This window comes from Gracilinanus agilis, chromosome 1 (assembly GCF_016433145.1).
Source record: "Gracilinanus agilis isolate LMUSP501 chromosome 1, AgileGrace, whole genome shotgun sequence".
Taxonomy (NCBI): domain Eukaryota; kingdom Metazoa; phylum Chordata; class Mammalia; order Didelphimorphia; family Didelphidae; genus Gracilinanus; species Gracilinanus agilis.
The window spans coordinates 312391056-312404051 of NC_058130.1; the positions used below are offsets into that span (position 1 = coordinate 312391056).

General features: G+C 34.0%; 1 protein-coding gene across 1 annotated transcript in view; it reads left to right on the forward strand.

Annotated features, from left to right (window-relative positions):
* Nucleotides 1-12996, forward strand: part of TTC37 (tetratricopeptide repeat domain 37) — a 128046-nt gene that overhangs the window by 73701 nt on the left and 41349 nt on the right. The window contains exons 26-28 of the mRNA XM_044662727.1: nucleotides 2139-2207; nucleotides 8038-8112; nucleotides 8841-8982. Of these exons, the coding sequence (XP_044518662.1) occupies nucleotides 2139-2207; nucleotides 8038-8112; nucleotides 8841-8982 (286 nt within the window). The remainder of the gene's footprint in view (nucleotides 1-2138; nucleotides 2208-8037; nucleotides 8113-8840; nucleotides 8983-12996) is intronic.

Consider the following 12996-nt stretch of genomic DNA (forward strand, 5'->3'; position numbering starts at 1 on the left):
GGTAAACATTAAAATCTTGGAAGCATTTTCAGTTTTTGCGTTGAATATGAATAATTATTTTGTGATGCCTGCATTTTTTGTGGACTGAGTTGGGATTTGTTTTCAAAGTGGGAAAGCACCTATATGATATTATGAATATAGTATGGTATAGTAGAGCATGGCCAGAGACAATTCACTTAACCTCTCAGTATCCCAAAGTTATATTTTTCTTAATCTGCAGGGATGCTTTCTACACTGATCAAATCATAAGTCGGACAAAAAATATATATACATAGGAAGATATCTGAGCAAGGTTAATTGATAGAGAGATATTTTAATACTTTATATTTCAAAAGACCTATGATTTCATTTGGTGAAGATACTTCCTCTGTGGATGTAGACTGTCCTTGTGAGTTGATTTGAGGTCACCAAAATATCATTTTTGGCTAATGATAAACCTTTCTAAACTTGGTCCTCAGATGACATAGTACCAGATCTATTCATAAAGCTTTCAACTGGTATGATTTACCTGGAGCTCACGCTTCACTAATGTGACTAGTGGCTACCTCTATGTCATCATAAGGCATCAAAGTAGAATTGTTGTGGAGAATGAATTGAAGCAATGATAATGTAATACTTAATCTGAGATATAATCTTTTTATTTAATAAAGTCATTAAATTATTTATTTTTCCTTTGCTGTTTCAATAATAAAAAATTCTGCCCCCTTGAAATATGTCTATCTCAAGTGTCTTCATTCATGACAGTAATTTTATAAATTCCCATTCATATTGAAATGTAGATAATAATAGACTTGCTTAGACCTTGGTAGGAAGAGGGGCAGAGTAGAAAATTAGAAGAATATGCTTATAAATTCAGCCTTCTTCAATTTTAGCCAGCTTAACTTTGATGATTTAGCACTTGCCGTTAATAGGTATTAATCTTTCCACAAAACCACTACTTGATTCAGTACATTTGAACTTTTGCCCATGAGAAAATCATGGACTAAAATATATGGCAGTGTTTATTGGTTAGATTTGTAACCTTTTTTTAACTTCTAAAAAGTATTGTGTTTGTACTGGCCTCAAGATTCATTTTTCCTAACCAATTCCACTAATGTTTTTCCTGATACTTAAAATTAAAGTAGTGAATTTTAAGTAAATCTGAAATATACATAAAATTTGAAATTTAAAAAGGGGTTTTCCAATGTAGGAATACCAGTTAACAAATAAATGTCTTTGAGTGCTTTTTATGTGGTGAGTTTGTGCTAGAAAACATTCAATGGAAGAGTCTCTGCTTTAACTTTTAAGAAGATAAGATTAACATATGAAGCCAGAAGAAAACAATACAACAAAACTAATCCTATTTTTTCTTTATAATAGATTTAAAAAAATCGAATGTAAGAAAATTACCTAAATGAGTTAGGGACTGGCTTCAGTATTTTTTCAAATTGAACATTGTTTGAAGAATTTTGATGCTGGCCATCATTTATTTCCTCTTTAATAGTTTTACTAGAAGCAGTAAATTTTTACGAAATTGAAAAAAGAATCAGATTTTTTTTTTTTTGCTCATGCTTGCTGAGCTATATAATTTTAGTTGTGTGATGATTACTTGATATTAATTTCTATAGTAAAGTGAAATACACACTGTTTAAATTGTTTGGTTATAAATTTTTTTAGTAAACTCTTAAACCAAATTGCTAACATTTTCCATTCCAGTTAGATTGGAAGTAAAGGGTCTATATATAGATTCATTTTAATAGTCTCCTTGTTTAAGGTGAGGAAGAAGTTAGTGGATGATGGAGAAGGCTAGAATTGTTTTACAGCTGGAGGTTCTGATTCTCTAAAAACCTAAATCCTTTCTTAGTGAGTGAATCATAGAGTCTTGGTCCAGGAACCAGGGTATGTATGTACAATGTACAAAAAAATCACCCTTGTAGACTGTGAGAGCTAGTTAAAGAGAATTAAACAGCACTTGTTATTAGTTAAAAAAAGATTTTTCTGGACTAACTTGGGTTTTTTTTTCCCCTAATGACAGCAAATTTAATGCCATGCTTGTGCTTTCCTCATTACTTCATTTTATTTGTATGGGTGTTACTATATTTGGTCTCTATAGGAAAGTGAAACAGAATTTTTAATTGTGTTTTTATGCATTTTTATAGCAAGCTCATGAAGCCTTCAAAGTTGCTCAGTCCCTTGATCCATCTTATTTAATGTGTTGGATTGGGCAGGTAAGAGATGAAAATTCCAATTATATCTTCATTGTATTTTAGAAAACAGACCCAGAATTCACTTGTTTAAGAATCTTATTTTTTCTTAAGAAAATTTGCATATTTGGATTGCTTATCTTTAAAAAAACTATTTTTAAAACCTTTAAAAAACTCTCTTATAGCATAGGAATTTGGTCCTTTATACTTTTGTTCTATTAATTTTATTTGAAGATCTTTGTGAGAAATGAAAATTCCTTAAAAACTTTTTTATATTTTGTTATTGCAGTACTATTTCAGTTTTTTTTTCATTTGATAAAATTTGTGGAACAACAGTACTCTGTATTTCAGAAGGATGTGCATTTATTTTTCCTTTCTTAAGGATATGGTATCTCTCTAGGAAAACAGACTCAGGGAATGTGACATTCATATTAGTTATTGCATATGGTGTGTGTAGTAGTAAATCACTAAAACATTCACTGAATTATATAGGAATTATATAGGAAGAGTAGTTCTAAATATTAATAAATGAAAAATTGCCTCAACATTGTTTATAAAGGTTGTTACTCACCCACTAAAATTAGGATCAAAAGACATTTATTGATTCCTTGCAGTCTGTTTTCTGACCCTAATACTCAGCTGAAATGTTTTCCAAAATTATCTATGATCTCTCTTAATTGCTAAACCCAGTGTCCTTTTTTTATTCCTTATCCTTCTAAACCTTTCTGTAGCTTTTATCACCTTTGATCACTTCTTCTCCTTGGATACTTTCTTCTTCCCTGAGTTTTTTTGACACTGACCCTCCTGGTTCGTCTATCTGACACATTGTTACTTCTTATTCTACTTTGTTTGATCGTCATCCTTGCCCAGCTCTCCTTACATGGGTATCCCCAGGGCTCTGCTTAGGCCCTTTTCTTGATCTTCTATCCTTAGTGACCTCACCAGCTTCCATAGGTTTAGTAATTCCCTTTGTGTAGATGTTTCCCAAATCTATCCAGTTTCTTTTGTTCCAGTTCTTACTCACCAGGTGTCTACTGGACAGCTCTAATTGGATGCCCTGTAGGGGCCTCAAACTTAAGTGTGTTCAAAAATAGAATTATTTCCCTACTCCTTTAGCCCTACCATTACTTCCACACCTGCAGCCAACTCCCTCCAAAGCCCTGCTTTTCCCTGATACTGTCATTTCCTAGTTATTTGGGCCTTGCAAACACAGAGTTTTCCTTGTATTCTCTCTCCCAAAATACCTTACTCCCAAGTAATTCATTATGTTTTGTAGATTCCACCTAAATGACATCTCTGTTCCTTCCACTTATATCATGATCTCCCTAGTGCAGGCCCTCATCACTGCTTTCCTGGACTGTTTCAATAGTCTGTTCACTTTTCCCTCCAGCCTCTTCCTTCTCCAGGTCATTTTCCACAAAACTACCAAATTGATACTTAGAGCACAGGTCTGACTATGTCACTTCTCTCTCTCTAACTTTTGGCCTCTTCCTATTATTCCTCGGATAAAATACAAACTCCTTTGTTTAAAATTTAAAGACATTCATGTCTGGTTCCAGTCTATTTTTGCAGACTAATAATACATTACTTTCTTCACATAGTCTACATTTTAGCTAAACTATTCTGTTAGCTATTCTGTATAAGACAATCATTCTAAAGCCTCTTTGCCTTTGAACAGGCTTCCCCTTACCCCTAGATTATTCTCTTTCCACACCTCTCCTGTGGTACAGAGAGGGGGAGCATAACAGTTTTGCAGGCTTTGCAGAGTTCTTCTGTCAGTTAAGGAGTTTAGAATCTTGGAAATTTTCATTTGGTCTTGGGAACTCGTGCAGGGAACCAGGGTCCATCTGAGCTCCTTCTTGAGACTGAAACCTGGCCTAGATTTGCAGTTTCTTTTGAGATTTGTTAATTTAGCTAAATCCTTTGAATCTCCCTACCTTACCTTATTCCTAACTTCATTTCCCCTACCTAAATGTCTGAGAAGAGTGAAAAGGAGAGTGGATCTGAGAGCTAGTTCAAATCCGTGATAGTTTAGTGTTACCCTTGCAACAAATTATCTATTGAGTCTTTGTATTCCTAACCCCATTGATTACAAATCACCTTGAGAGCTGAGTTAAGGCAGGTCCTTTCTCAGTCTCAGGTTCCTGCTTCCCTTCCCCCACCTGAGGTTTCTCTAAGCGGCTGTTAGGGCTACCTTAATCCTCTACCCTGCCAATCTATTCTAGAAGACAATAAACCCTGGTTGTATTTAAACAAGACCTGTTGGCTACTTCATTAGTTAATTAGTAAGAGAGGGAGGAAGAGAGAGAAGAATAACATACTCTCTGGAGTTTGAGGAAAGCTGAGGGTATCCATTTCGGAGGAAGTGTAACTTCAATATTAGTCCCTTCCTGTGAAACTGACTAAAGCCTGAAGTCAGTTTTGTTACGATTAAAAATGATAAAGACTGATATAATAATATAAATTAGTATTTTTTAATTAAAGCCATGCTGATAAGGATAAAATCATTAGACCACACGCTGAAGAATTCACATTGCCTCAGCCATTTTACCTTTCGTCTCTTCTCGTGCCTCGTAGTTAAGAGAGCGACTTCTTCCTCACCCAGGAGATTTAACCTCCCTCTTACATCATCATACTTCCTGTTTGCCATGAGGAATCATGGGAAATGTAGTTTCAAAGTCTCTACATGTCCATAGGAAATATATAACATACTTTTAAATGGCATCTCCCAAATTCCAATTATACAATTCCCCCTGAGATCCGGCAAAAAAAAAGGTTGGCCCTTTTTTCTTCACTGGATCTGTAAACATAGACAACTTCTAATTTTCAAGAATTTGGGGATAAAAGAAATAGATGAACGAATGGATAAAATTAGCTGCATTGATAAAAAACCAATTTGGGGGTAGTCCCCTATTGGCATAATAGTGTATATTTAAAACAATACATTCAACTCAATTTCAACTCCCCATAATTTCAATTAACTGCACCCCAAGGTTCAAAGTTTGGTCTTCATGGTACAGTGAAGGCTTTTCAGGCATCATCATGGTGTCTTCACCAAACAGGTTCATTGTCTGGATTCTGGGGAGATGGCAAGATCCTTATCCTGAAATTATTCTCAAAAGAATTTAAACTTAACATTATAGATTATAAAACATACATTTTCTTCTAAGAATTATACGTTTCCCCTGAAATTACTCCTAAAAGAGTTAAATATACATATATTTTTACATTATCGAAATTAAAAAAAAAATAACACACATCCCCCTGAGGTAAATTCTAAACACATCTTCTTTCCTTGAAAAGGGTATCTCAGGTCAGCTAAGGATGAGTGGCTGAGTCGTGGGGGTTGTATGAAATCAATTGGCAAAATAAAAGAATAAAATTCAAGAAAAAAAAAGAAGAAATTGTGAATGAAATGTAAAATGTGCAAAAAATGTAGGGGAAATAAACAGGCCTTTGAATCAAGGCCCAATGAAAATGAATTAAGCAGTTTGCAATTACCCATTCAGGGCCAGGACTTAAGGGAAATGTCTCTCTCTGCTCTGATTTGCTATTAGCTTTTCAGGGAAGCGAGCCAAATAAATAACCAATCTTAGGTGCTGGCCTAGGAATTTAAGTTGAGGGAACCCACGTCCTCTAAAGTTTTAGAAAAGACTGGGACTCCAGGACTCAAACCCCAATTTCCAAGCCCTAGAGTATTGGCATAGAACTCCTGCAATCCATGCAGATCTTTTAGTCAAGTGACCATGTGCTTTCTTAGCACTAATTAACAGCTCTCATGTTCCCTTCTCCTGGAATCAGACAGAAAGGCATTAAATCATAGTCCCATAGGCTCAGGTATTTACATTAAGCTTATATCGCTGTAGAATCAGAAAAAGGATAAATAATGATTATATATGTACTTCCAGTACAAGATGAGAAAAAGGAAAAATCATTTGCTCTAATTAAAAAAAAAAGTTTTAAAAATCAAATATATATATAACTTAGAACTAGAAGGATTTTGTTACCCCAAAATGATATTTTCTGTGAGAGAAAATGGATCTTACAAATAGCAGATTCACAATGGTAAAGTGAAGTGAAACTCAAAAGATGAACTTCCCTTCAGGGCCAGGCACAAGGAATGCTAAAGAGACTCTTGTTATAGAAATTAAACTTTTTATTTAAAATATATTTAAGGGTAAAAGGATTTCTAACTACCCAAATAAACTCCCAGGTTCCATAAGGAACCGCTTCTCCTATGGTTCACAAACTACGCTAATCCTCCTTGATCTAACTAACAAAATTTATACTATTCTAACTAAAACTACTACTGTAATTCTTAACTTTGCCTTTAAGTTATAAAGATAACCAAGGCTAGCTGGTTGAATCTCAACAAAAATCAGCTTAGGCCTGAGCCTTAACAGACTCAGAGTCCAAACCAAAGACCAGATTTTATTTGGTCTTTTCAGAATTTAACCAGTCTATACACAGTAACATATAAATGAATAGTGTTTCTCAAGTTGGAAAAGAAAACACTCTACTCCCTTAAGTCTTTCACTCAGACAGAGGTAGAGAGAGGCAAAGGTGTTACCTTCTCTAGCCCTGAGAAAGAAAAGAACCAGTGTGTGGCTCTGTCAAATGCCAGAAGTCAGAATGCCACACCCAGAGCATGTAATTGTCATAGAATAATGGTTATAATTGCCAACATATTAAATTAACACTCTCTTAGCTCTATTTGAAACTCCAATTCTTCCTCAAGCCAGCTTCTCTACTTCTTGTCTCTAAATTAATAAAATAATACTTATTTTTTAATATCATCCTTATAATATATATTTACTATAGTTATATATAATATTAGTAATATATATGAATAATATGTAGTATGAGTCTGTATCTTTATAATTTTGTTTTTTGCTTTTATATTTGAAGCCCTTTGTACAGTGCCTTGCCCATAAATGTTTGTGGAATTGAATTAATTTCCAATATCATATTTCATTGGGAGTTGATATTCCTTCCCCTGACTCAGATCATAATCCCTCTATGCATTCTTATGCTGTACTACTATTCTTGTTTCTGTTTTATTTTACTATGAAAATTACTATAAATAGATTTCTTTAAACATATTTTAAATTCTTACATTTAACCTCTGTGAACCAATCAGGTGAGCAGTGGGTAGATCAAGGTCTCTTCTCTAATCACTTAGTCTAGGTAGCAGTTAAAAATCATGATATGTCACATTATCTACAACAATGTAAATGAAAAGAACAAACTGAATGCTGTGTAATTATAATGATGAAGCTTAGTCCCCCAAAAGGAGGAGAAAGTCCCTTTTCTCCTTTCTTTGCACTGATAGGGGAGATTATGGATGTGCAACCTTGCATATACTATTAGGTTTAGTTAATGTGTTGGTTAACGTTACTGAATTTCTTCTTTTTTATTACAAGGGATGGTTCTTAGGGGTTTGGGGGGTGGTATAGAAATTATCTGGAAATGAAGGTGATATAAAAATAAAATCAGTACTTTTTTTAACCTTAAAAGAAGATGGGGAGAAAATGGAAAGTGAAAGTTTTGGTATGTGAAATAAGAGTCTAATTCAAAGTCTTTGTGAATGCCAACATAAAGGGGCTAGACTGAGACTTGGGAGCACTCAGTCCCTGGGAATCTCATCTGGAATGTTCTCTCAATGTCTTATTCTAGGCAGATGTTTGAGAAACTGGGTCAGCTTAATGATGTGCCCAATCAAGTTACTGGTCCATTAGTAACGGTCAAGCCTGAATCAGAATTTAAAGATTATCTTGCAGAGTTGGTGAACCTTTAGCTCCAGTGATGTAATAATATGCAATCAAAATATTCTTTCCCTCTTCTCCTTTTGTAGGCTCTTATTGCAGAGACAGTTGGAAGCTATGACACAATGGATCTCTTTAGGCATACTACTGAACTCAGTATGCACGTAAGAATTAGCATTTTTATTTTGCATTAATTAGTGGAAAAACTAAGTACTATGATTAATAAAATAAGCAAGTGATGAAATAGAAATTTAACATGATGAATATTGGAGGTGGTCAGTATTTATCAAAAATTTTATATCCTGATAGGAACATAGCCCTCTCATTAAATGAAAGTCTTCTAATTTTTTGTCAGCAGCTATTAAATACTGTTATTTAATAGATAGTGTAGCAACTCGTATACAAAAAGATTCTCAAAAAAAAGTGACAAAATTATAAAGTTAAAAGGCTTTGTTTCCCTATTCAAAGGCAGGGTAGGGAGAGTGTAGCAATTAGATCTTTCTAATTCTTACATAGATTTTATGCTAATATGCTGTTGATAATTAAGCAAGTACTATTATGTTGGCTGAACTGTAGTTTCATAGAAGAGAAGCCAGCCTGATGGGTGGGACAATGATTTCTTCATATTCTTCATGTCTGTTACTAAGCATTCAAGATTGGCAAAAGAACTTTTAAGTAATTTGACTCATGATAATATTCTGGAAATTAGTATGTGTACTTAGGTGGATTAATAATGAAACTTGGTAACAAAATTCAACCAAATTTCATAGAAAACTTTTTTTCTAGATTTAGAAATTTTTCTGAAGTTATTGAAGTATGTTGTTTAACATTTTAATTACATGATTGTTAATTCCATGTCCAATTAAGACATCCTATTTTCCCCCCCTTAAAGACAGAGGGAGCAATAGGCTATGCCTTTTGGGTCTGTACAACACTGCAAGATAAAACAAATAGAGAAACAGAGCTGTATCGCTACAACATCCTCCAGATGAATGCTATTCCAGCTGCACAAGTTGTTTTGAGCAAATATACAGGTATAAAATTTTAAGCTACCAATTGTATTATTTTCTTTCAATAGTACTAAGAGACAGCCCTAAGACAATGCAGTCTTGCTATTTTTTCTTTTGTCATTGCTTAGTGAACTATTGTAAGTGAGATAAAATGATTGATTTTTGTAATTGAATGCAAATGTTAGGCTGCAGGTTTAGCTTTAGTAGAGTCACTGAAAGCATCTTTGAGACAACTTCAGAATCAGACTGGACACTGGGGACAATATGAACTTCCCGTTCAGAATGATTTTGAATTTCTTTGCTAGATCTCTATATTTTGAAAACTTTTTCTTCCAGGTAATTTGGAAATTATGAGTATTGGGTATGGCAATCCTCCTCATCATCATTGCTATTCATCATGCAGGAGAGTATCTATTATATTTGTAACATATAAACATAGCTATCTTAACTAGCTGGAGGATTCTTTCATTTTAAGTTGATTTATATATTTTAATATTTTCTTTCAAGAATCTGAGTTGTGCCTAATAGGAGAGAGGGAATAAACATTTAGACAATATCTACTATGCGCCAGACACTGTGCTAAGCATTTTACAAGTATTATCTCATTTTGTCCTCACAACAACCTTGCACAATAAGTGCTGTTATTATCTCTATTTTGCAGTTGAAGAAACTGAGTTAACTAGAGGTTAAGTGATTTACCTCGTGTCACACAGCTACTAAGAGTATGAGGCAGGATTTGAATTCATGTCTTCCTGATTCCAGAACCAGCATCTATTCACTTTGCCACCTACCTGGTTTAATTATATTATTATAGTATTAACCATCTGGCTTAGTTTTGATCCTATTTTTTTCCTGAAGAGTGATGAAAATCACATTTTTCTCTAATGGGAAGTCATTCATACAGTTGTACAATTGTACAGTTAGAAAAGATTTTGTAAATCACCTAAGCCTAATCTCTTCATTTGATTTTACAGATCAGTAAACTGGTGTTTAGGGAGGCAGTTGTTCTGTCCAAAATCATACTGATTATGGGAGTAGCATTCAAGCCTAAGTCCTCTAGTTCACAATTAAGTTTTTTTTCCCTCCAATTTGAGCTTTATTTATCCCATTGTTTTCCTTTCCTCATTCTTAACTCTCCAATACCTCCCAAATAAGCAGGAGCCCTTAACTTGGAAATTTCCAGTAATAAGGGAACTAATTGCTCCTTAATGTCTCCTTTTCCATTTTGTATAGCTGTGTTCCTTAATAAGGTTTTTCTTATAATATTCTGAACTTCCCTGTAACTTCTGTTCAGTAGTCTTTGTTCTGTCCATTAGTGCCAGACAGGAATTTCATGTAAAAGTCTTTTGAATGATTGAAGACCACATTTATGTTACTTCTTGGGCATTTTTTTGTGTGTGTTAACCATCCCAAATTCTCCCAACCTATCTTTTATGATATGGTTTTGCAGTTTATCAATCCCAGTCTCTTTTTTTTAGATAAGCTTTTTTTTTTCTTCAATGAAATTTCTAAAAGGTAGTTCCCAGAATAGGACATTGAACTCCAGATACGACCTGACCAGATAAGAATGTAGTGACACAATCACCTTCCATACTTTATTCACTAAACTTCGATTCTTTCAGCCCAGGATGAAGTTAGCCTTTTTTTTTGGTTACTGTATTGAATGTTGATTCAATTTGAGCTTATGAGCCACTTAGAACTTTAAATTCTTTTTCAGAAGAATTACTTTCTCTCACCTTTCTTGTACTTAGGCAGTTGATTTTTTAAAAAGTAAATATAGGTCTGAACTTTTATTCTATTAAATTTAAACTTTGAACTTAAATCTACTTGTATCTTTTTGTAGCCTAATTAACTCATTCATTTTATTAGCTTCTCAGCTTTGTACATTTTCAAACTAGATAAAAATGTCTTCTGGACCTTCACCCAAGTGAATGATTAAAATGTTGATTAAAATAATTCCAATGACACTCCACTAGAAACCTCTCTCATGGTTGATGTTAATTTATATTTTGACTTCAGTCAGCCAATTCTGAATCTACCTGTTCTTTTATCCAGTTCAGATTGCTTTATGTTTCCCATAAGAATACCATACTATCGACTATCTTGCTAAAATCCAAATAGTCTCTGTGTCTGACATTCTTTGATATGTTATTAGTCTAGTAACCCTTTCAAAAAAGAAACCAAAGTTACTGACATCAAAACATCTGTTTTTTAATAAAAAAAGAATAATTAATGATTAGGAAAATTAATGAATATTAGAAATTGTATTTACCAAAATAGTAAAGCAAACTTTAATATTTCACCTACCTGGAATATAGGCAAAACCCATCCAGTAAACAACAAAAAAATGGTACCTGAGCAACTCCCCAAATTTATGTGGTCATGCCTTTTATTTTCAGGAGAGCCTTTTAGATGCTTATTGTTTTCAAATGATAATCTTGATTATTGGTCTGTAGCAAATGAGAATGGAGAAGAGAGCCTTTGGTGGTTCACTGTTAGTATTGAGTAGTAGTAGCTTTTAGGGCATAGCTCTCTGTTCTGTCTACTTCGAAATTTTTGATGAATAGAATCTAAATTTGATAATGGGAGGAAACAAAATAGTAACAATGAAATAAGGAATTTTAGAGTCACTTAGGATGATAGAATCCTAGATTTTGAGTTGGGAGGGATGTTAGATGTCATCTAAATCCACACAAGTTATTTTATAAAAGTATAATCTGAAGCCTAGAGAGATTAGGTGACTTATCCTAGATCACTCAGGGCACTATATGGTACAACCAGCATTCAAACTTATATCCTCTTGTCTACAAATGTACTTTTTCCTCTGTACTATTCTGCCTACACACACACACACACACAAATGAAGTAGGTCATGAAGGTATCACTACATTATAAAATATAGCTTATTAGTAATGATAATCTGAGCCATCAATAGCAATTTTAATATGCTGTTTAAGAAGGTAGGGAAGTTCTTCTTTATCATCATCATCATCATCATCATCATCATCATCATTCTCAGATATTTATTAAGAATTTGCTGTGTTTTTAGCACTGGGGCTACAGAGTAAAAACCATTTTAATCAGGGAGACAACATGCAAACAGTTTTGTTCATATAAAGGATATGTTCTAAATTGAGGTAATCTCAGAGGGAAGACAGTAGCAGTGAAGGACAAGGAAAGGCCTTGTGCAGAAAGTACCATCTCACTTGAGTCTAGGAAGCCATGAAAGTGAGCATTAAATAACTTATTTCCTAGAGGTCTGAATAAATGAGATTTATTTTTCTTCAACTTGTGATATGTTGTGTTGATATATCATATTAATAGACATGATTCCATAGTTGAATATCTACATTGGCAACTTTATTTCTGCTTCTGCATTGTATCTTAGTTTATTATTATACCTTTAAAAAATAACTCTTACCTTCCATTTTATTTTTTTTTTAAATTTTTTTCTTTAGAATATTTTTCCATGGTTACATGATTCATGATTCTCCCCCTTGGCCCCCCCCCCCCACACTCTTTTCTTCCCCATCCTGAAGCTGACAAGCAGTTCCACTGGGTTATACATGTTCAGAGCCTATTATTATTCATATTTGCAGTAGAGTGATCCTCTAACATCAAAACCCTAATCATATCCATATCGAACCACGTGATAGATCATGTGTTTTTTTTTTTTTTCTGTGTTTCTGCTCCCACAGTTCGTTCTCTGGATGTGGATAGCATTCTTTCTCATAAATTCCTTTGGATTGTCCTGAGTCATTGCATTGCTGCTAGTAGAAAAGTCTAATACATTCATTGTGCCACAGTGTATCAGTCTCTGTGTCAATTCCTGGAGGTCTTTCCAGTTCACATTTTACCTTCCATTTTAAAATTAGCACTAAGTAGCAGTAAGAGCTAGGCAAGGGAGGTTAGGTGACTTGCTCAGGGTCACACAGCTAGGACATGTTTGGGACCAGAGTTGAATCCAGCTCCTTCCATATCCAGACCTGGCTCTCTAGCCACTGAGTCACCTAGCTGCCCCCTAATTATGTATGTCTT